This window comes from Triticum aestivum, chromosome 7B, assembly GCF_018294505.1.
Source record: "Triticum aestivum cultivar Chinese Spring chromosome 7B, IWGSC CS RefSeq v2.1, whole genome shotgun sequence".
Taxonomy (NCBI): Eukaryota; Viridiplantae; Streptophyta; class Magnoliopsida; order Poales; family Poaceae; genus Triticum; species Triticum aestivum.
In genome coordinates, this window is record NC_057813.1 from 727,268,171 (window position 1) to 727,291,396 (window position 23,226).

Here is a 23,226-nt window from a genome sequence, read left to right on the forward strand (position 1 = left end):
ACATGTGGAGTGTACATGGTGAATTGGAGAAGAAGCTACAGGACTCAAATGCAACACCAATGTCCCTTCCACTAGAGTTTTTGGAAGACATCACATGTGATTTTTCCACAGAGTCGGTACTTGGCGAAGGCGGGTATGTGATAGTTTACAAGGTACGACCTCTTTTACTTCACTTATCAAATGTTGCCAACTGCAATTAATCAAAGATACACGTATGTGCTATGAAAAAGAGATGTTTAACTTACAACACAGGGAGTTCTTCGGAGTGGGAAAATCATCGCTGTGAAGAAGCTGTTTGAAATGCGTCTAAAAGAGGAGACATTTCATAATGAGGTCAGTAATCTTATGGGGATCAAGCACCAAAACGTAGTGCAGTTTATAGGTTACTGTGCCGAATCAAGATGGGAAGCAATAGAGACACCAAGTGGAAGTGGGAAGCATGTTCTTGCCGAAATTCCAAAGAGGTTGCTCTGCTTCGAGTACATATCCAACAAAAGCCTCGAGAAACATATTTCCGGTATGGTGAGGGAACATTTCTCTCTATTTTTCATTATGACGTTTACTTCGTTCGAACACATATCAAAAGTATCTTGTGTCGGCTATGCTCTGGAAAAACAAATTGTGTTAGCTTCTGGTCTAAGAATGGTTCCAGACACAAAGTTGTTACTTCCACGGTGCGTGCGCTGACACGTGTGCGTGCATGGACATGTAGTGAGGTGAATAGCTAGCTTGAAGAAACTAAATTCCCCCTTTTTTACCGAAAACAATGTGGACATCTTTTTTACCGGAAGTAAGAAATCACTCATTATAAATTGTAGAGTACATAAACTTAGGTGGTGCTGACGAATCCCTCATGCCTCCCACAAATGCAAGCTCATTACATTACCACAAGGGTAATTAATTGCTCAATGGGTTTAAAATTCTGTTCTTTTCTTTGTTTACTTCTACAGATGAATCTTTGGGGCTTGAGTGGAATATGAGATACAAGATAATCAAGGGGATTTGCAGTGGTATGCATTTCCTTCATGATGCATGCCATATCGTTCATCTTGACCTAAAGCCAGAAAATATATTGATAGACTCTACTATGACACCAAAAATCGCGGATTTTGGTTTGTCAAGGATCTTTGGAGAGCAAGAATCACGAATTGTCACTGATAACCGTGCTGGAACATGGTTAGCTACTGGTCTTGCAACTATAGTGGGTTTTTTTTTCTCAGCTACTTTACATCTCTTTGATTATGTTTCCACTTCTTACTTTATACTATACTGTAGTGGATATATGGCACCAGAATACTTAATCCGAGGTGTAGTCTCAAACAAAGCGGATATCTTCAGTGTTGGTGTAATAGTCATAGAGATAATTACAGGTCATAGGGACTATCCATATTTTCAGCAAGATAATCCTCACAGTACCGCAGCATCACTCCAGCAGTTCACAGAAAAAGTAAGTTGAATTAGTCTAATAACCTTTGTGTATAGACCATCCTTATAGTTCACTATTGCAAATGCATAGGTGCTCCTAAGCTGGAGGAACAAATTCATATCCACACCAAACTATAAATCAACAGAAAGATCTATCCGACAAGTAAGACAATGTATTTGCATAGCCCTTGAATGTGTGGACCCTGGCATGGAGAAAAGACCCACTCCAAAGGATATACTCGAAATGCTTAACGGAGTAGACAAGGTATGGTCACATGCTCACATATCGTCAATATACCATATCATAACTCATGGTTGAAAAGCTTTTGATGGACCATAATATGACACTAAATATTACAACATAACTCCATATTTTATGCTGATTTTAGCATCATAAAATCATTTACACTACAACAGTCTTATGATATGTAAATCAAACTATATTATGTTTCTTATCTTTTTTTACTTGTATGAAAATGAAGTCCAAGATTTATGAAACGTTAAATCAACAAAGAAAAACTTAATTCTGCGACTCTTAAATCTATTAGTTGAAATTTGTAACCACCTGTATACTTTGGTGTGTACATGTATAATGCATGAGAAAGATGGTGGCCAATGATGAGCTGCAGTCAGACATGCACTGCAAGGACATGCTGCAGGCTCTGAACACTACTGTGAGTAACGATCCCACATCCCAGAACCGGAGTATCACTAACGACATGTTAAACAAAGAGACAGATAGTAAATTGGTGGCTAATGTGAAATCGGTGGAGGGTTTGTCACTGACACCTTTACCAGAATCAAACAAAATCAGTGAGATAGTGAAGGGGTGGGCAGAAAAGGCATCCAGTAAGCCACAACCAACAAGCGACACAACCATTGTGGTAAGCTCACTGACACTGAAATCTACTCCCTCTGTAAACAAATATAAGATTGTTTAGATCACTAGAGTAGTGATCTAAACAGTCTTATGTTTGTTTACAGAAGGAGTAACTTGTAAACCTTCGTCAACTTAATAACCGGTGTACGACAAAGGTACTTTTTGTGCATTTTACTACGACCAAATAATTAGAAAACTGAGTTATTTTTCTAAATGAATGATGTTTTGGACAGGTTATTAAGAAACACGAGATGGAATGTTATGTAACAATAGAATATTATTTGAATGAAGTAATTAGAAAGAACTAAAGGGACAATCCATCCGCGTTATAGGATTTAGAAGAGGTCTTGCATTAAGGGACTTTTGTTCAAACACATGAAGAAATATTTTTAATACCACGAGATAGCACCACTATAGCATGCTATAGCTTTTATCAGAGGTCCACCGCTAAGAGGCATAGCCCCACTATTTAAAACTAGGGGACAATGCAAATAAATGTAATAACAGAGCACATGAATCAGCAGATTAGAACACGTCTTTAGGTTCTGGGGAAAAAAACAGAATACTGAATAAATGCTGTGGAAATAAATGGATGGAACCAATGGAAGCTAAATATATCCAGTGATTGCTTGCATTTTTATTTCTATTTCCTTTCATGGTTTGATGAGTAAGGTAGCAATCACATTTGAGTTCATATTTTTTGACATGTCTTGTTTCAAACACGAGTTGTTGTCCACTGATTGGTTGCTTTTGTTTCGCTTTAATTTCATGCATTTACCATCCATGTAGCAAGCAATCCCAGCTTTAACACAGGTATGGACTTTTCATCTCACTTCAATAGATCCTCCAACTTTGATTTCGCTTCTAAAATGTTGACCAGAATTTTGTTGGTTCAGATCATATCTAGGGAGATACCTAAGAAGCGCATGGTTTCACTAGACGTAAATCTGACAGAGTCATGGTGCGTACCCCGCACATATAATATGGATATCATAATATTCATTCTTTTGTCACCAGTTATCCGATAAATCATTATTTCTAAGTCAACTAAATTTCAGATCGTGAAACCGAGAGTTCACGAAAACTTATTTGTAACTTTGTACTTGTAGAAATGTGCAACTACCGAATTGCATATTTGTAAAACAGAAGTAGAACATAATTTATTATGTGGCTATCTAGTTTTTGCAAAAATGTCAAGATTGTCAAATTACTAATAGGATTTCTTTTTCGACTTAGAAATAGACGATCCGTCTAAGATCCAAACATTTTTCTTGGCATGAGTGCATTAATTGGATGTATCCTCGGTTGATGTTTTTTCCTCATTACACAGGATTGCAACAGGCCATGAAGATGGATATATTGATATATGTGATTATATCATGCAGGTAAATTATCTTATTCTAATTTGGGTTGTGTGCATCTGCAGATGCAGAAGTTGCAGAAGAGTTATCTTTCATTTTCTTTGAATGTTAGCAGAAGAGCTGACAAATCCATTTAATATAAAGATGTATTACATGTAACTGCCCAAGGAGGAATGCACCCCATAAGACGAGTGCCAAAAAAGAAGAGAAGAAATAGGGTTGCTCGATTTATTGAGGAAATCCGACAAAGACCTAAAATAACGCCTAGCTAGACTAGCCCTAAAACACAACAGTACATAAAACATGCCAGAAGGCCAACACCCGTTAACACACCCTGCTGGGCACTAGAGCGCCTTCGCCGCTACCAGATTGCACACTGAAAAATCATTGTTTCAATCTAGGCTGCCAGAAGCATATCCACGAATCATGACGACACTAAAGAGGAAAGCTATGTACAATAGAGAAAATATATGCCGCTTCAATCCACGAGATTTGCTGCCATAACTCACTAGTGCACCTTGTAAATGGAGGATGCTTCTGCTGCTCCCACGGAGAAGTCATGCTATCTGCCTCAACCACCTCCATGATTCATGAGTCTCTCTAACCAAGTCCAACTCCAAGGTGATGCCCCGAGCAAAGCCGCTAGTGTTGTCATCCTCTGGTATAGGAGGCAGGATCTAGGATTTTCCAAGTACGTTGCTGGGAAAGGGTGGAAGGACTGCCACATCGACGCCTTCAACAAGGGAACGGTGCCCGTAGACACCGCCAACGACGACTTCAGCCGCAACCGAAGTACAACTTTCGCCGGAACCTAGCCTATAGGATCGAAAGTATGCCTAGAGGGAGAGTGATTAGACTACTTGACCAAATAAAAATCTAGCCTTTTCCCAATTTTAAGTCTTGGGAGATTTTAGCCACTTTACACAAGTCAAGCAATCAACCAACACATGCAATTCTAAGAGTATAGCAGCGGAATGTAAAACATTGCACATGAAGGTAAATGGAGGGGATTGGAAAGTGCAAACGCAATTGGAGACACGGAGATTTTTTGCGTGGTTCTGATAGGTGGTGCTATCGTACATCCACGTTGATGGAGACTTCAACCCACGAAGGGTATGGCTGCGCGAGTCCACGGAGGGCTCCACCCATGAAGGATCGATGAAGAAGCAACCTTGTCTATCCCACCATGGCCATCGCCCACGAAGGACTTGCCTCATTAGGGTAGATCTTCATGAAGTAGGCGATCTCCTTGCCCTTACAAACTCCTTGGTTCAACTCCACAATCTTGACGGAGGCTCCCAAGTGACACCTAACCAATCGAGGAGACATCACTCTCCAAAAGGTAATAGATGGTATGTTCAAGATGAACTCCCTGCTCTTGTGCTTCAAATGATAGTCTCCCCAACACCCAACTCTCTCTCATAGGATTGGATTTGGTGGAAAGATTATTTGAGTGGAAAGCAACTTGGAGAAGGCTTGAGATCAAGATTTATGTGGTTGGAATGGAATATCTTGACCTCAACACATGAGTACGTGGTTCTCTCTCAGAAAATGAATGCTGGAAGTGTAGGCACGTTCTGATGGCTTTCTCCGCGAATGAAGAAAGGGTGGAGTTGGTCAGGCAAACTCGGTGGGACCGATTCACTCATCTCGGTGAGACGGAAACGTTACGAAAGGGAAACAGAGAGTTTTCATTGCGAACTCGGTGGGATCGATCGCTCATCTCGGTTAGACCGAAACGTTACGAAGGGAAACAGAGAGATTGCAATCCCATCTCAGTGAGACCGAGATCCCTATCGGTGAGACCGAAGTGACTAGGGTTTCTAGCAGTGGCTATGTCAATGTAACTCGGTGGCACCGGATAGATCAAATCGGTGGGGCCGAATTTGACTTTTGGTTTCGGACATATGTGGATATGAGAAAGTGGTTGAGGGTTTTTGGAGCATATTACTAAGCACTTTGAGCAAGCAAGCCATTAAGCAACACCTCATCCCCTTTTAATAGTATTGGCTTTCCTATGGACTCAATGTGTTCTTGGATCACTAAAAGTAAAATGTAGAGTCTTGTGCTTTAGAGCATGAGCCAATCCTTTGTCCTTAGCATTTTGAGGTGTCCACATTCCTAATCCATGCCATGCCAATCATTGAACTTTCTTGAAATATTCATCTTGAAATAGCATTAGTTCAATGAGCTATATGTTGTTAATAATTACCAAAATCACCCAGGGATAATTGCACTTTCAATCTCCCCCTTTTTGGTAATTGATGACAACATATAGATCAAAGCTTCGACAAATGATAATAGGATTGAAAATTTGAAATTTATCGTCACTTTGAGTAGTATGTGATAAGCAAGAGCTCCCCCTAAATTTGTGCATTATTTAAGATTTGCTTTTGAATACAAATGCACAATCGATTAGTATCATGGGTTACTCTTCCATGTCACATACATCTTGGTGGAGTGCTCAAAATGATTGCAATTAAAAGCATGCACTCATCATCAAGCAAAGTGAATGATCATATATGGATATAAGAGATAATATCATCCAAGCAAACATTAAAGTTGCATATGATCAAACACATGATCATACAAGTATCTCACACAAGGACATAAGGTATTAAGCAAGCACACAATAAAGTTCAACCCAACAAATAGCAAGAGAGACAAAAAGCAACACTCTCTCTCGAAGCCTATGATCTATACATATTTCTCCCCCTTTGGCAACAAGTTACCAAAAAGTTCAAATATACATAGTGATACGCGTCTCTCAGGCTTGGTCTTCAGGTGTAGAGAGAACTCCTAGGATGAAGGCATCAGTTGATGTAGTTGGAGCTAGTGGAGTGGCTGCTAGAGGTGGTACTGAAGCTGTAGCTGCTGGTGCTGATGCGGTAGCTTTAGTATCTAGTACTGGCACTGCAGCTGACCTCTGACCTCTAGGCACTCGCTGAAAATATTCTGTAGTTGACTTCCCTTTCTTCTCCTCTGCATCCTCCTGGAGCTGCTCAACTCTTGTCTGCATCTCAGTCACTTTCAGATCAATATCATAGAATTTTTGTTCAATGAACCTCTCCAAACTCTCCTGATTCTGAGTTAGGGTGGCCAACCCCTTCTCAATCCACAAAGTTGATTGGATCTGCTATCCAAGTTGATCTTGTTTGCTCTACAAGAACACTTGAGATGCCTCTTCAACATTTGGCATCTTTGCAGCTTTGTGTGTCTTTGCCTTAGCTCTCCTCTCTTGTGCTTGCACTGATGAAGATTCATTCTCATCCATTACAACTGTGTTGTCTTCAAATTCTGGCTTGAGAGGAAAGTGCTCCTTGTCCAACAAGTAAGTGCCTTTGCCCATCTTTGAGTTGATGAGCACCTGAATGTGTGGAGCATACCCACAAGATCTTTTCTGATCAGCAGCTGTCCTCTTGATTGTCTCTACAATCAGTGTCATGACCTTGAATTTTTTAGGCACATCAAAAATATGAAGCAAGTTGATTGAATGTCCTCTTATCATCCTAAGATCTCTAGATTTTGGCAACAGATGCCTTAATATGGTGTTGATACCTAATTTCTAGAATAGGGCTGTGGGCAGGAGGGCTTTATTTGTGCATAGTAGGCGAACCAGACGACAAATATTTCACTAATACCAACTTATGAGTTTCCAGGGCTTCATCAGGAATTTCCCTATACATACTTGCCATGGAGTTGTGGTCTTTCTTCTTCTTGGCATACACATCCAAATCATCCTCATGGTCTTCTGGAGCATTGATCAACTTTGCCCGTTCCTTAATAGTTGTCTAGTACCTTGTACCTTCAGACATCCACTCTATCCTTCCATCTGGATAGAAATGAGCAGTGGAGTAGAATTGCATGATTAGCTCATCATTCCATTTGGTGAGCTTCTGTCCAACAAACTTTTCAACTCCACAAGATTTGAAGTTGTCATATACACCTGGAAAGTGATCTACATTCTCTCTAATATATTCCCAATCAACCCATCTCATATCACAGACAATTGGCTTCTTGTCAAGCAGAATGGTCTCATAGAAATCTTGATGTTCTTTGGTGTGAAACCTATAGTCCATAGCAGTTCTCCTTCTCACAGCATATGGATCAAACTGTATCCAAAGTCTCAATCCTGCATCCTTTCTGATGTTCATGTCCTCTGCCACTGGATGAGTGTCATTGTGGTCTGGAATCTTTGGTTTAAGCTTTCTGAGCACTTGGGCTTCAGCATCTTCTTCTTCATTCATTTCAGGCACTGGGGCCTTGTTCTTCTCCTCAGCAGGAATTTTCTGGTGCTTCTCTTGGGTGCAGGCTTGGTGGTTTGAGCAACAGCTTTGGGAGAAGGTTTGGGCTTAGAAGTAGCAACCTCTGACATGATTGCATCTCCCATAAGCTTTTGTGACTTGGGTGCTGGTGCAGCATCGTCTTCCTCTTCCTCTTCTGATGGATCTCTCGTCATGGAGGGCTTGCCAATAACTCTGGAAATGGTCTTCCTGGCCCTCTTCTTCTTCTTGGCATCTCCAACTGCCTCACCATCATCTGATTCTATTGTGAATTTCATGGTTTCTCCTATTGGAACTTTCCTTGGCTTTGACATTGGGACTCACCTTGCTGGTGCCTTCTTATGCAACCCTGGCTTAGTTGCAGCACCAGTGCCATACGCTTTCTTCAACACTTTCTTCTTTGAGGTGGCCTCATCCTCAACAGCCACATAGTCCTCATTCTCAGAGTCTGAGATTATCTTCTTTCTTGTTCTAGTGGCTGCCTTGGGCAAGTTACTTGGTGTTCTCCTGCTGCCCTCATCATAGCTGCTTGAGGTACTAGTGCCCTCACTCATTTGCACTTGCTCTTCACATTTATTCTGGCTATCACTCTGGTCAGACATCTTGGCAGGCAAACTGACAGCAAACCCTGTGAATAGATATAGATGAGGTAGAGTGGATGAGCATCACAAAGAGCAGAGATCTTTGCAAAACAAATGAGTCAAAAACTTAGTTTTAGTTCTCTAGTGAAATGATTTCGGAGCTACCTAATTGATAAACTCGGTGATACCGAAGCAACATTTGGAGCCTAAACTAGTGAACTCGGTCAAACCGACTTTGGTAATAAGCTAACCAGAGAGTTGGTCTAGCAAACTCGGCGGGATCGATTTGCTCATCTCGGTGGGATCGATTTGCTCATCTCGGTGGGAAACAGAGAGTTTGCATTGCGAACTTGGTGGGACCGATTGCTCATCTCGGTTAGACCGAAACGTTATGAAGGAAAATAGAGAGTTTGCAATCCCATCTCGGTGAGATCGAGATCCCTATCGGTGAGACCGAAGCGACTAGGGTTTCTGGCAGTGGCTATGTCAAATGAACTCGGTGGCGCCGGATAGATCAAATCGGTGGAGCCGAGTTTGACTTTTGGTTTGGGACATATGTGGATATGAGAAAGTGGTTGAGGGTTTTTGGAGCATATTACTAAGCACTTTGAGCAAGCAAGCCATTAAGAAACACCTCATCCTCTTTTAATAGTATTGGCTTTCCTATGGACTCAATGTGATCTTGGATCACTAAAAGTAAAATGCAGAGTCTTGAGCTTTAGAGATTGAGCCAATCCTTTCTCCTTAGCATTTTGAGGGGTCCAGATTCCTAATCCATGCCATGCCAATCATTGAACTTTCGTGAAATATTCATCTTGAAATATCATTAGTTCAATGAGCTATATGTTGTTAATAATTACCAAAACCACCCAGGGATAGTTGCACTTTCATAGCCCACTCAACCCCATGACAGTCAGCCTATAGGGCTAACCAGCTCCATGATAGGCAAGCATATCGTTGCATCTTGCCCCTGCACAACACACATAGAGAACTCCTCCACCATAGGCCCACAGAACCCAAATCGGTCTCCGCCGCCATAAGCCACCGTACGCGAGTCCGCACCAAACCCCTCGCGCAGACCATCTTCTATTTTCTGAAAGAAATAAAGTAAATTACCGTGTTCTGTGTGTGCCAGCATTTCATTTTTTTATGTGGAACACATTCCATTGACTTTGTGCGGAAGAATCACGGGACATAGCACTGATTACATCATCTGGATTTTATCTAAAGAAAGTCGTGGTAGCCCTGAGCACCTCTAAGGGCATCTCCGGCGAGAAGAAGAAGGAACTCGCCGGCATTGTAGCCGGCTTGGTGGCCAACCGAGCCAAATGGGCGTAGGATGGCTTGCCGTGAGGTCTCTGGAGGAGCAACTCGAAGCTCCACCACCCTCGCTCCTTCTAGCCACAACCAAGGGCGAGGCGTGGCTTACGGAGGAGCAAATCGCCCGCACGACCATCGTGGCAGGCATGGACTAGTAGCAGGCTCCGAACCTGTCCTACAATTCCGCCCGTGCCATCCACACTAGTAGTAAAACACCTATTTGTCCCGGTTCATAAGGGCCTTTAGTTCCGGTTCATGAACCGGGACTAATGGGTCGTTACTAATACCTCCCCCCTTTAGTCCCGGTTCTAACACGAACCGGGACAGATGGTCCTTCACGTGGCCGGTGCGCCGAGCCCAGGCAGGGGGGCCATTGGTCCCAGTTGGTGGCACCAACCGGGACCAAAAGGCATCCACGCGTCAGCATTCTAGTGGCTGGGGTTTTTGTTTTTTTTTGAAAGGGGGGGGGGGGTTGGGGGTTTTGGGGGTTAATTTAGGTGTTTGATATATTGTGTTAGCTAGCTAATTAATAGAGAGAAGTGTCCTCTCTTATGTCCGTGCTTGGTTGACGCTACGTACTATATACATATAGCCCTCGACACGCTAGCTAGTAAGAAAATGAAGGGAACCATCGAGTACAGAAGTCCGTCATGCATACCGAGAGAAATGATCGATCGACCTCTCCTTCTCCTAGAGATTGGTCGAACAACAAGTTTTCGTATCATGTACGTCCGACGCTACTGGCTACATACATGTACAATATATAAGATCTCTCAATTACAGTCCCCTAGTATTTGAAATCCACTTCCACATGGTATTCTCCGGCTTTATTGATGACGTGGTCAAGAAATAATCCCGCCAATTCCTCTTGAATTGCTTTAATGCGATCTGGTTCTAGGAGTTCATTCCGCATCTGCCACGTCTAATTTGAAGAAGGGGGTTAATTAATACATATATATGAATGAAACTCAACAGAAATGATGGTGTAATAAAATGAAATTGTGAATATTATTAATTGCTTACGCACTTCATATTGTCTTGGAGAGTAGCCCCGCTTGTTTTTCAAAGTCGCGTTGTAGATGAACTCGCACACGTAGTATCCACAGAAATCATTCCCTTGTTCCTGCCACAAGCACTTTACGAGAAATAGAGGTCAATCAAACTGATAATGAAGCATTATAAATGGCATTGATGAAAGTATAGCTATAGAATCAACGGGAGATGCGCACAACGGGTATGTATATCGCAGCTCCTTCGGCGGTCCCGGAGCTTTTGCGGTGAACTGTTTCCAAACCCTGCAAGACAAAGAAAATAATTATTATTACTTGAGATAACAGGAAATGAACAAAAAGTTGCCGCTGTGGTGCGATAATGATCGGTTAATTGAACTTACTTGCTGAGCATTTCATTCATGTTCGCATAGGTGCTGGGATCTTTCCGTCTCGACTCTAAGACGATTACTAGTCCACGCTCAAGCTTAATGTCCAGAAGAATATAGTGGAACCTGCACACGCATGCATAACTCATCAATTACATTACTATAACCTCGCTCGAGTAATAAGGGAAACCGAATATGCAAACGATCAGTAACACTCACTTGTCGTTATAAGGAAAGAGTATGGTATCTTTGTTTTGATTTTTCATCAACGATTGTAGCAAGTTGTCCTCGGCCTCTTTGACGTGCTTTTCAACCAGAAATACATCTATGATATTTGTGTTAATGAACCCAATATCATAGATTTCATTTTTTTTGCACTTGACGATCTTCAATCTGCATAATATATTGAGAATAATTAATTATAAATACATGCAATGAAAGAGCCGAGCTATATATAGAGACTTAATGACAGAAATAGTACTTATAGGCAGTAGCAAAAGACCGTTAATTTATCGATGGCCTTTTGATTGAAGAACGCGAAGAACTCCTCAAATGGAACACACATCAGATTAGTTCCAACGAGGTCCTGCTCCTCTTTAATGTTTAGATACAAACAATTCGTCTCCCCAGACTCTCTGCAGGTTTTCATGTACCAAGTATGGAATCTTCGCATCATCGTTGTTAGAGATTTTTCATCTTTGACGAGAGGCTTCCCGTGCTCGTATCTGTGTTCTTCCACCTTCATGTATTCAGGAAGTGCATCATCAGGCAGGTAATCTTGTAGATTGCCATAACCGGCCACCATCCCGGAACATTAGCGACGATGTTGCCGCTAGACACATTGAGCAGGGGGCATGATTGGTTTGCTTGTTTGCCAAGCTGGTCAATATTTTTCTTAGCTGCTCGTTCTTTTGCTCTTTGATGTCTGACTGTACTTCCCGACCGCTCCGCTTGGAGACATGTCTGTTCAGTAATGCGCTCATAGTTGGTTCTCAGCGGAGACTTTGCCGGTTTCCTCAGGGCAGCCAGAGTGCGCTTCGCTTTCACCGGATCTACCTTCTCCTCCGGAGGTGGACGTCTCTTTGCTTTCAACCCTGCAAACTAGTCATCCACTTCGGTCTACGCGATCTTCGCGTTTTCCTCCTCGGTCCTCTCGTACGGTAACTTCTCTAGAGTCTTCAGAGGAGGACCGTATCTGTATTTCCTCCCGCCTTTGGCTGTACTGCTAGACGCCGGCAGAGCAGACGGAGCGGATGTCTTCTTTTTTGCTTGCTTACGAGGTGGAGGAGAAGGACTACGACGCGCCTGAGCAGCCGGAGCGGCGGTGGGTCTCTTCCGCCCTTGCTGACGAGGCAGAAAAGGAGGAGGCTGGCTGCTCGGGCGCGCCGGCGCAGGCAGAGAAGGAGGCGGAGTGCCGCCACGTGCTGGAGAAGGAGGCGGAGTGCCGCCACGCGTGCCCTGATCATCACTCGCCGGAGGAGGAGGCGGTGGAGGAGGCGGAGTGCCCTGACTCGCCGGAGGAGGAGGAGGAGGCGGAGGCGTCCAGTTCGGAAGGTTGATGAGCTCCTTCCGCCATAGGCATGGAGTCTTCATTGCAGAACCCAGCCTAGTCTCCCCTTCGCCAGTAGGGTGTTCAAGCAGGAGGTCCTCAAATCCCTCCGTTATTTCATCCACCATCACCTTAGCATATCCTTCTGGAATCGGCTGGCAGTGATAAGTTGTGCCGGGTCCACTAGGATAAACTTGGCCAATAGCCGCCTTGACCTTCAAAGTCATCCATCGCGCCATAATGTAGCAAATTTGAGACTCCGTGATACCATCCACGGGATAGCCCCATTACCCTTTCGTGCAGCGCCTGCAGTTGGTCCTGCTCCAGTTTCTTCCTCCTCTCGTGGGTTTTGTAACCCCCTGCGTCCGGAAAACCAACCTTCCACGAAAGGGAGCCTGGCGTGCCTCGTGTCCGTCCAGGGTGCTCAGGATTCCCAAGGGCCATTGTGAGCTCGTCCTTCTCCCTGTTTGGAAGGAACGTCCCTCACTGCGCTGCATCGATATAGTATCGAAGCTTCCTGACTGGTATTTGCAGTTGCTCGTCCGTCCACTGGCACTTCCCTGTTACAGGTTCCAAGGTTCCGCCAGCCCCGAAGAACCAAGTCCGGCAACAGTCTGGCCAGTACATTGTCTCTGGTTCCATCCCTTTTTCAAGCAGATCATGCTCAGCCTTGGACCACTTAGGTCGGGCTTTGAGGTAGCCACCTGACCCCGTGCAATGGTGAAGCTTCTTCTTCGCAGCATTTTGCTTGTTTGTCGCCGACATCTTCTTACTCTTTTCCGATGTCTTGTGGGCCACAAATGCGGGCCAGTGATCTTTGATCTTCTCATATTTGCCGATGAATTCTGGTGTCTTATCTTTCTCGACAAACTGGTTCAGCTCTTTCCTCCACCTCCTCATTAGGGTTGCCATCTTCTTAAGAGCACAAGACTTGATTAATTGCTCTTTAACTGGCTTCTCTGGATCCTCCTCTGGCGGTAGGGTGAAATTTGCCTTCAGCTCAGTCCAAAGATCATCTTTCTGCATATCATTGACATAAGACACCTCAGAGTCTTCCTCCTTAGGCTTATACCATTGATGGATGCTGATCGGGATCTTGTCCCTAACAAGAACCCCGCACTGAGCAGAAAATGCCTTCCTTGTCCGCATGGGTTCAATCGGTTCGCCGTCGGGCGCGATTTCTATGATCTCAAACTTTTCATTTGAGCTCAACTTTTTCTTCGGGCCTCGTCTCCTTACCGAAGTTGTGCTCGATCCGGAGGGCTAGAAATTATAAGGAAGAAAGACGAGAGTAATTAATATGTGTTCATATACCAAAACAATGGATGCATCAATTAACTAGTCAGCACAGGCTTAACTAATATATATATACCTGGCCGGACTCAGTTCGGTCACCGGAGCAGTCAGCACGGTCTCCTTCTGCTTGTACCTCCATTGTGTCATCGGAGCCATCATGAACATAGTCCTCTTCTTGTACCGGCATTAATGGGTCGAAGCCATCATGAACATAGCCCTCTTCTTCACCCAGTCCGGTGTCGTTGACAAATGACGCAACTTCATCACTTCCTTGTGCGATTATGTGCCCCAACATCGCTTATGTTTCTTCGTCTCGGGAGTGCTCCATAGTTTCTGAAAATATTTACAACATGTCAATTATTATTCAAGCATGGTACAGATGGATATATATATATATATATATATATATATATATTAGTGGCAAACGTAGAACTAGCTAGCTAATCACAATAAGGAATCATGTTAGTGGCCTCGACGCTGCTTCTCTAGGATTTGGGGTCGCCTTGACACAACGCTTCAAAGGTTAATTTGGGTGGCCTCGAGAGAGTTAATTTGTCGGGTAGGGGCGCGACGGGAGGGGGTAGGGTACCAACATCGTTTTCTCTCTAGGGTTTGGGGTCGCCTCGACACAACGCTTCAAGGATTAATTTGGGTGGCCTCGAGAGAGTTAATTTGTCGGGTAGGGGCGCGGCGGGAGGGGTTAGGAGACCAACATCGTTTTCTCTCTAGGGTTTGGGTGTCCTCGAGAGTTTTGGTCGAGCAAGAGGGACGAGGGGGTGCTGCCGTTGTATAAGTTATCACGGTCGAGAGGGGGTGTATATATCGACCGTCCCTCATGTGGAAGTTATCTCGAGGGGGCTATATCGACAACGACGCGACATACATATACATGGGAAAATAATGTTATCGGGGAGGGGGTATCGGTACCCCCCCCCCCCTCGTGTTGAAGTTTCTTCTTTCTCCTCTATTCCTTTCTTCTTCTACTACTCTTCTTTTTCTTCTTCTCGCGAGAAAGGAAAATAAGGAAAAGGAAGAAAAGAGGAAGAAGGAAGAAGAAAAAAAAGAAGAAAAAAGGAGAAGAAGAAAGGAATAGAGGAGAAGAAGAAAAATAGAAATTTTCTATTTTTCTTCTTCTCCTCTATTCCTTTCTTCTTCTCCTCTTCCTTTTCTTCTTATTTCCTCTTCTTATTTATTTCTCCTCTTCTTCCTCTCCTCTTCTTCTCCTTTCTTCCTCTTCTTATTTTCCTTTTTCCTCTCATTCTTTTAGTATTGCTTGTTTTAAAAAACAAAGTTTTTGCCTAATGCATTGTTCATATGAATATACAAACATTTGCATATTTCTACAGTAATTAATATCACCAAAAAATCTATGAACAGAAAAAAACATAACTTTTCTAAAAATCTATCTTTTGCATATATGAAAACATTAATACACATATGAACAAAAAATACATATATGAAGAAAAACATGCTCTGAACAATTTTTTTATAAATTTTGAACATCTACATACACATAGCCACATACATACACATATACATTATATATATATATATATGAACAAAAAAATTAAACTAATAAAAATGAAAAAAAACAGAGCCGGTGCGGCGCGGCGGCTCACAGCGGGGGCGGCTAGATGACGATGGCGACGGTGGGGGCAGCGAGGGCGCCGGTGCGCGGGGGCGGGACGACGGGGCAGGGTCTCGGGGCGGCGCGCGGGGGCGGGATGGGGCCCGGGCTAGGGGAGGCCGGCGACGAGGACGGCGCGGGTTGGGGGGCGACGGCCTTGGCGGCGGCGGCGGCGACAGCGAGGTGGAGCAGCCTGGCGGCGCCGAGGAGGGTCGGCGTCGTCGGGGGGGGGGGGGGGCAACTGACGATGAGATTCTGAATTTTTGCAAAGTGTTTGCTTATATAGCAAAGCCATTGGTCTCGATTCGTGAAACCAACGGGGACTAATGCACCCTTTAGTCCCGGTTGGTGCCACCAACCGGGACCAAAGGCCTCTTTTTCGGCAGCCCAAAGGGCGGGAAGCGGCGGCCTTTGGTACCGGTTGGTGCCACGAACCGGTACCAATGCCCCTCCTTTAGTCCCGGTTGGTGCCACCAACCGGGACCAAAGGCCCCTGTGCTCCCCGCGTCGGGGCCAAAGTTTAGTCCCACCTCGCTAGTTGAGAGGGGCGTGCAGTGGTTTATAAGCCCCACTACCGCACCCCTCTCGAGCTCCTCTCCACCCCAGGCTTTCGGGCCTACTTGCTATTGATGTGCCCGATTGGCCTTCTGGGCCTACTGCGGGCCTGAATCCTGGCCCATAGTAGGGTTTCATGTCGTATTCAGGCCGTGGGGGCCCAGTAGGAGGCATTTTTTGTTTTTTTGTTTTCTTTACTTATTATTGCTATTTTTATTTTTTTCAGTTTTTTTGTTTTGTTTTCTGCATTATTTATTTTCTTTTGTTTTTTGCTTTATTTTTTAATTCTTTTTGCTTTTAGTTTTAGGAAAATTATAAACTTTCTATTAGTGCCATTACTTTTCAAATTTGAAAACGCTTTTTTTTGTTTTTTGTTTTCTTTCTTGCTTTATTTATTTTATTTTGTTTCTACTTACAACAAAATACTTATTGTTGTTTTTTTGTTTTGATTTCTGCATTATTTATTTTCTTTTGTTTTTTGCTTTATTTTTCAATTCTTTTTGCTTTTGGTTTTAGGAAAATTATAAACTTTCTGTTAGTGCCATTAGTTTGCTAATTTGAAAACACTTTTTTGTTTTTTTATTTTCTTTCTTTCTTTCTTTATTTTATTTTGTTTCTACTTACAACAAAAAACTTGTTGTTGCTATTTTTAATTATTACGAGGGCCGAACCATAAGACATTAAAGCATTTCAAATGAACTCCGAAAAAATTGAAAGTTGGCATGGTATCATACTCGTCAGTTACAAAGTTGGCATGGTATCATCATAATAGTTGCGGGAGAAAGTCTTCACATTTTCTTCGCTTGTGTCATTTCCTTATTGCGCCGTAACCATGGATAATCTTCATCGTTTATGAGGATGCTGGGGTCAGCCTTGACTTTGAAGGGAGGAATTTCATGAAACTTTTCATAATCTTCAGACATGTCTGTCTTGTCCTCCACTCCCACGATGTCCCTTTTTCCTGAAAGAACTATGTGGCGCTTTGGCTCATCGTATGATGTATTCGCTTCCTTATCTTTTCTCTTTCTCGTTCTGGTAGACATGTCCTTCACATAGATAACCTGTGCCACATCATTGGCTAGGACAACGGTTCGTCAGTGTACCCAAGATTTTTCAGATCCACTGTTGTGATTCCGTACTGTGGGTCTACCTGTACCCCGCCTCCTGACAGATTGACCCATTTGCCCTTAAACAAAGGGACCTTAAAATCATGTCCGTAGTCAAGTTCCCATATGTCCACTATGTAACCATAATATGTGTCCTTTCCCCTCTCGGTTGTTGCATCAAAGCGGACACCGCTGTTTTGGTTGGTGCTCTTTTGATCTTGGTCAATCGTGTAAAATGTAATCCCATTTATCTTGTATCCTTTCCAAATCAATACAGTCAAACATGGTCCCCTGGACAACAAGTACAACTCATCACAAACAGTGTTGTCACCTCTGATACGTGCTTCCAACCAACTGCTGAAAGTCCTGATGTGTTCACATGTAATCCAGTCGTCGCACTGCTCCGGGTATTTGGAGCGCAAACTGTTCTTTTGTTCATCGACATACGGGGTCACCAAGGTAGAGTTCTGTAGAACTGTGTAGTGTGCTAAGACCAAGAATATCCGTCCCTGCATATTATTGAGTCCCTTCCAAGCGTGCCTTTTCCAGTCAGTCTCCACTCATACCGCGATTTAGGGAGACCTATCTTCTTAAGGCCAGGAATGAAGTCAACACAAAACCCGATGACATCCTCTGTTTGATGGCCCATGGAGATGCTTCCTTCTGGCCTAGCGTGGTTACGGACATATTTCTTTAGGACTCTCATGAACCTCTCAAAGGGGTACATATTGTGTAGAAATACGGGGCCCAGAATGACAATCTCGTCAACTAGATGAACTAGGACGTGCGTCATGATATTGAAGAAGGATGGTGGGAACACCAGCTCGAAACTGACAAGAGATTGCACCACATCACTCCTTAGCCTTGGTATGATTTCCGGATCGATCACCTTCTGAGAGATTGCATTGAGGAATGCACATAGCTTCACAATGGCTAATCGGACGTTTTTCGGTAGAAGCCCCCTCAATGCAACCAGAAGTAGTTGCGTCATAATCACATGGCAGTCATGAGACTTTAGGTTCTGGAACTTTTTCTCTGGCATATTTATTATTCCCTTTATATTCGACGAGAAGCCGGTCGGGACCTTCATACCGAGTAGGCATTCAAAGAAGATTTCTTTCTCTTCTTTCGTAAGAGCGTAGCTGGCAGGACCTTCATACTGCTTCGGAGGCATGCCCTCTTTTTCGTGCAAGCATTGCAGGTCCTCCCGTGCCTCGGGTGTATCTTTTGTCTTCCCATACACGTCCAAGAAGCCTAGCAGGTTCATGCAAAGGTTCTTCGTCACGTGCATTACGTCGATCGAAGAGCAGACCTCTAGGACTTTCTAGTAGGGTAGGTCCCAAAATATAGATTTCTTCTTCCACATGGGTGCGTGATTCTCAGGGTCATTCGGAACAGCTAGTCCGCCGGGACCCTTTCCAAAGATTACGTGTAAACAATTGACCATAGCAAGTACGTGATCACCGGTACGCATGGCGGGCATCTTCCGGTGATCTGCCTCGCCTTTGAAATGCTTGCCTTTCTTTCGACAGTGATGGTTGGTCGGAAGAAATCGACGATGGCCCAGGTACGCATTCTTCCTGCAGCTTGCCGGGTATATACTATCGGTGTCAAGTAAACAGTGCGTGCATGCGTGGTATCCCTTGTTTGTTTGTCCTGAAAGGTTACTGAGAGCGGGCCAATCATTGATGGTCACGAACAGCAACACCTTTAGGTTAAATTCCTCCTGTTTGTGCTCATCCCACGTACGTACACCATTTCCATTCCACAGCTGTAAAAGTTCTTCAACTAATGGCCTTAGATACACATCAATGTCGTTGCCGGGTTGCTTAGGGCCTTGGATGAGAACATGCATCATAATGAACTTCCGCTTCATGCACATCCAAGGAGGAAGGTTATACATACATAGAGTCACAGACCAGGTGATCTGATTGCTGCTCTGCTCCCCGAAAGGATTAATGCCATCCGCGCTTAAAGCGAACCATACGTTCCTTGACTCACTTGCAAACTCATCCCAGTACTTTCTCTTGATTTTTCTCCACTGCGACCCGTCAGCGGGTGCTCTCAACTTCCCGTCTTTCTTACGGTCCTCACTGTGCCATCGCATCAACTTGGCATGCTCTCCGTTTCTGAACAGACGTTTCAACCGTGGTATTATAGGAGCATACCACATCACCTTCGTAGGAACCCTCTTCCTGGGGGGCTCGCCGTCAACATCACCAGGGTCATCTCGTCTGATCTTATACCGTAATGCACCGCATAATGGGCATGCGTTCAGATCTTTGTACGCACCGCGGTAAAGGATGCAGTCATTAGGGCATGCACGTATCTTCTGCACCTCCAATTCTAGAGGGCATACGACCTTCTTTGTTGCGTATGTACTGTCGGGCAATTCGTTATCCTTTGGAAGCTTCTTCTTCAATATTTTCAGTAGCTTCTCAAATCCTTTGTCAGGCACAGCATTATCTGCCTTCCACTGCAGCAATTCCAGTACGATACCGAGCTTTGTGTTGCCATCTTCGCAATTGGGGTACAACCCTTTTTTGTGGTCCTCTAACATGCGATCGAACTTCGACTTCTCCTTTTGACTTTCGCATTGCGTCCTTACATCGACAATGACCCTGTGAAGATCATCATCATCGGGCACATTGTCTGGTTCCTCTTGATCTTCAGCAGCTTCGCCCGTTGCAGCATCATCGTGCACATCGTCTGGTTCCTCTTGATGTTCAGTAGCATCACCGTATTCAGGGGGCACATAGTTGTCATCGTACTCTTCTTCTTCGCTGTCTTCCATCATGACCCCTATTTCTCTGTGCCTCGTCCAAACATTATAGTGTGGCATGAAACCCTTGTAAAGCAGGTGGGTGTGGAGGATTTTCCGGTCAGAGTAAGACTTCGTATTCCCACATATAGGGCATGGACAACACATAAAACCATTCTGCTTGTTTGCCTCAGCCACTTCGAGAAAATCATGCACGCCCTTAATGTACTCGAAGGTGTGTCTTGAACCGTACATCCATTCCCGGTTCATCTGCGTGCATTATATATAATTAAGTGTGTCAAAAATCATTACAGAACATCATGAATAGATAATTAAGTGATCAAATTTAATAGAAGTTCATCATCACATTAAAACCAAAGTACATACATAGTTCTCATCTAACAACATAAAGCTCTGCAGAGCATCTAAATTAGTTAAACCATACACTGAAACTATGTAAAACATTTCAATGCGAAAACAAATGCAATCATAATCGCAACCAATGTAACAACTGGTCCAACTGCATAATGATACCAAGCCTCGGTATGAATGGCATATTTTCTAATCTTTCTAATCTTCAAGCGCATCGCATCCATCTTGATCTTGTGATCATCGACGACATCCGCAACATGCAACTCTAATATCATCTTCTCCTCCTCAATTTTTCTAATTTTTTCCTTCAACAAATTGTTTTCTTCTTCAACTAAATTTAACCTCTCGACAATAGGGTCGGTTGGAATTTCCGGTTCAACAACCTCCTAGATAAATAAAATCTATGTCACGTTGGTTGGCATAATTGTCATAAACAATAAATGAACCAATAGTTATGAAAAGATAATATATACCACATCCGAATCATAGACAGGACGAGGGCCGACGGGGGCGGATACCAAAACCATCGCACTATATAAGATGCAACAATAAAAGTAAGAAAATTATACAAGTATATATATAAACATACAAGTAAGAATTTTTTTTCCTTTCAGAAAGAAGATAAGAACAAGAGGCTCACCACGGTGGTGCCGGCGACGAGATCGGCACGGGCGATCGACGGCGGTGAAGACGGGGACGGGACGTGACGGACCGCTAAACCTAGACAAATATTAAGGAAAATAAAGCTTGGAGGTCGATCTTGGAAAGGAGAAAGCTTAAGTAGTGTGGCTCGGGCATTCCATCGAACACCTCGTGTGCATAGGAGGTGAGCTAGAGCACCACAAAGCTCTCCCCTCGCCGGCCACGAAAAACAGAGCACTGGGAGTGCTCTGCTCGCGGGCGAGGGGTATATATAGGCAACTAATTGGTCCTGGTTGGTGACTTGAACCGGGACTAAAGGGCAGCCTTTGGTCCCGGTTCGTCCCACCAACCGGGACCAATGGTGGTGGACCAGGAGCGAGGCCCATTGGTCCCGGTTCGTCCCACCAAGCGGGACCAAAAGGTCCAGACGAACCGGGACCAATGGCCCACGTGGTCCGGCCGGCCCCCGGGGCTCACGAACTGGGTCCAATGCCCCCATTGGTCCCGGTTATGGATTGAACCGGGACTAATGGGCTGGTCGGGCCTGGACCATTGCCCTGTTTTCTACTAGTGCCACCGCGAGCGTTGGTGGTACCGCATTCTACAGGCGGAGAAAGAGGACATCTACACGGAGATCGATGAGGCGGCTGACGAAGTTTACGGCTGCGATGACGAGGCTAGCACATCTATCGCCGCCATGGATAGTGAGGAATAGTAAACCATGGGAGGCCGCCTCACTTGGGTCCCATGAAGGCCGCGACCATCGTACTCCCGGGTTACACAGCCAGTGACTTGCCCGCTTCGCGGTGGCGTAGCCAGCATGACTATCTTCCCCCACCCAAAAACTAACCGTCGGTCCATGCTTCGGGGCGGCGGAGGCCACTCTTCCCCGCCCGCTGAAACATACACCTCCGGGGCTCCCCACAGTCCTATGAGCGGGCTGCCGGACATAGGGAAAACATGTCGTGGGAATGGTGATCCAGCACGGCCGGCGATAAATGTTTTCATCCGGTTTATATGAAAATCATCCGGTTTTTATGAGTTCCGTCCATTTTGTTGAAATGTGTTTTGAATTGTATACGGCTACCGTTGGATGGCCGGCTCGTGGATCAGTATCCGCAGACAAGTGGTCTCCCTCAATCCGCGGACGTATGCGGTGTCCAGTTTAGGGGTCAGCGTTGAAGATGCCCTAAGACCCAACCCAACTTATGGCCATGGCACACATCTCTTAGGCTCTAATTGGATTCTGGTGGATATGGCTTATCCACAGCTGGAGTATTGTTAGGCTCTGATGGCCAATCGTGCCATTTTGAACTACCGTGGGAAAAACATAAAGGGCGGCCGTAATTCGACAAAAATACCATAAAGGACTATTGCATGAAGTTCAGTTTGTATTGACAAATATATGGTTGTTCTGCTTGCATTGAACTAACAAATAATTCATCTGTATTTACTGGCAGAAGTCGATCTGTTTTATTAAAACCGAAGAACATGGTTACTTCCCAGGCAAGCTCTCTACATTTTTTTCCAGCATATAAGTTATTTCCGTTGTATATACACTGATATGCTAATAAGGTTATCATTCTTACTGCAGTTAATACGATTAAATTTATTGAACGAAAGCAATGGTTTATTGTTGGGCTAGGGCCTGGGAGTGGCAAAATCTATGTATATAACTATAAACCCGAGGTGCAGAAAATCACTAGTTTTCGTGTTAAGAGATACTTCTTAGGTATCAACTCACTGGCAGTTCATCCAACCCAACCGTATGTGTTGTCGTCATGTAGTGGGTACATACAGCTTTGGGACTGGGACAAGAACTGGGAGTGCATAAAAACTTTTAAGAAACTATCCTATTTTGGGTTTGAACTCGAACTTGCATTTAACCCGAAGGATGCCAACATATTTGCTAGTGCTTCAGAAGATAACACAGTAAAGGTTTGGTCTCCTCTTCTGTCGTCTTTTTTATATACTATAAACCGTGACACCAGGATGATATATATGTTCATTTTTACTGGATGTTGATTCGACCTTCTATACTTGGTGTTCAGCTTTGGAGTCTTGATTAACACAAGCCTAACTATGTTCTG

At 44.1% G+C, this 23,226-nt stretch overlaps 1 protein-coding gene across 1 annotated transcript; it reads left to right on the forward strand.

The window, feature by feature from the left end:
* Positions 1 to 2: 2 nt before the first annotated feature.
* LOC123158643 (putative receptor-like protein kinase At4g00960) lies at positions 3 to 23,156 on the forward strand. The gene is made up of 10 exons (XM_044576554.1): positions 3 to 152; positions 253 to 517; positions 951 to 1,176; positions 1,276 to 1,447; positions 1,517 to 1,690; positions 2,031 to 2,309; positions 3,095 to 3,118; positions 3,202 to 3,266; positions 3,636 to 3,690; positions 22,597 to 23,156. The coding sequence occupies exons 1-10, from the start codon at positions 3 to 5 to the stop codon at positions 22,672 to 22,674; spliced, it is 1,488 nt and encodes a 495-aa protein (XP_044432489.1). The 3' UTR covers positions 22,675 to 23,156.
* Positions 23,157 to 23,226: the final 70 nt, after the last annotated feature.

What these genes read in the sequence shown, in the direction of transcription:
- LOC123158643 (XM_044576554.1), top strand. Translation starts at nt 3, where the DNA reads ATGTGGAGTGTACATGGTGAATTGGAGAAGAAGCTACAGGACTCAAAT. An exon ending in GATAACCGTGCTGGAACATG is followed by an intron (nt 1,177 to 1,275) that starts GTTAGCTACTGG and finishes ACTATACTGTAG; the next exon opens with TGGATATATGGCACCAGAAT. An exon ending in GTAAATCTGACAGAGTCATG is followed by an intron (nt 3,267 to 3,635) that starts GTGCGTACCCCG and finishes CTCATTACACAG; the next exon opens with GATTGCAACAGGCCATGAAG.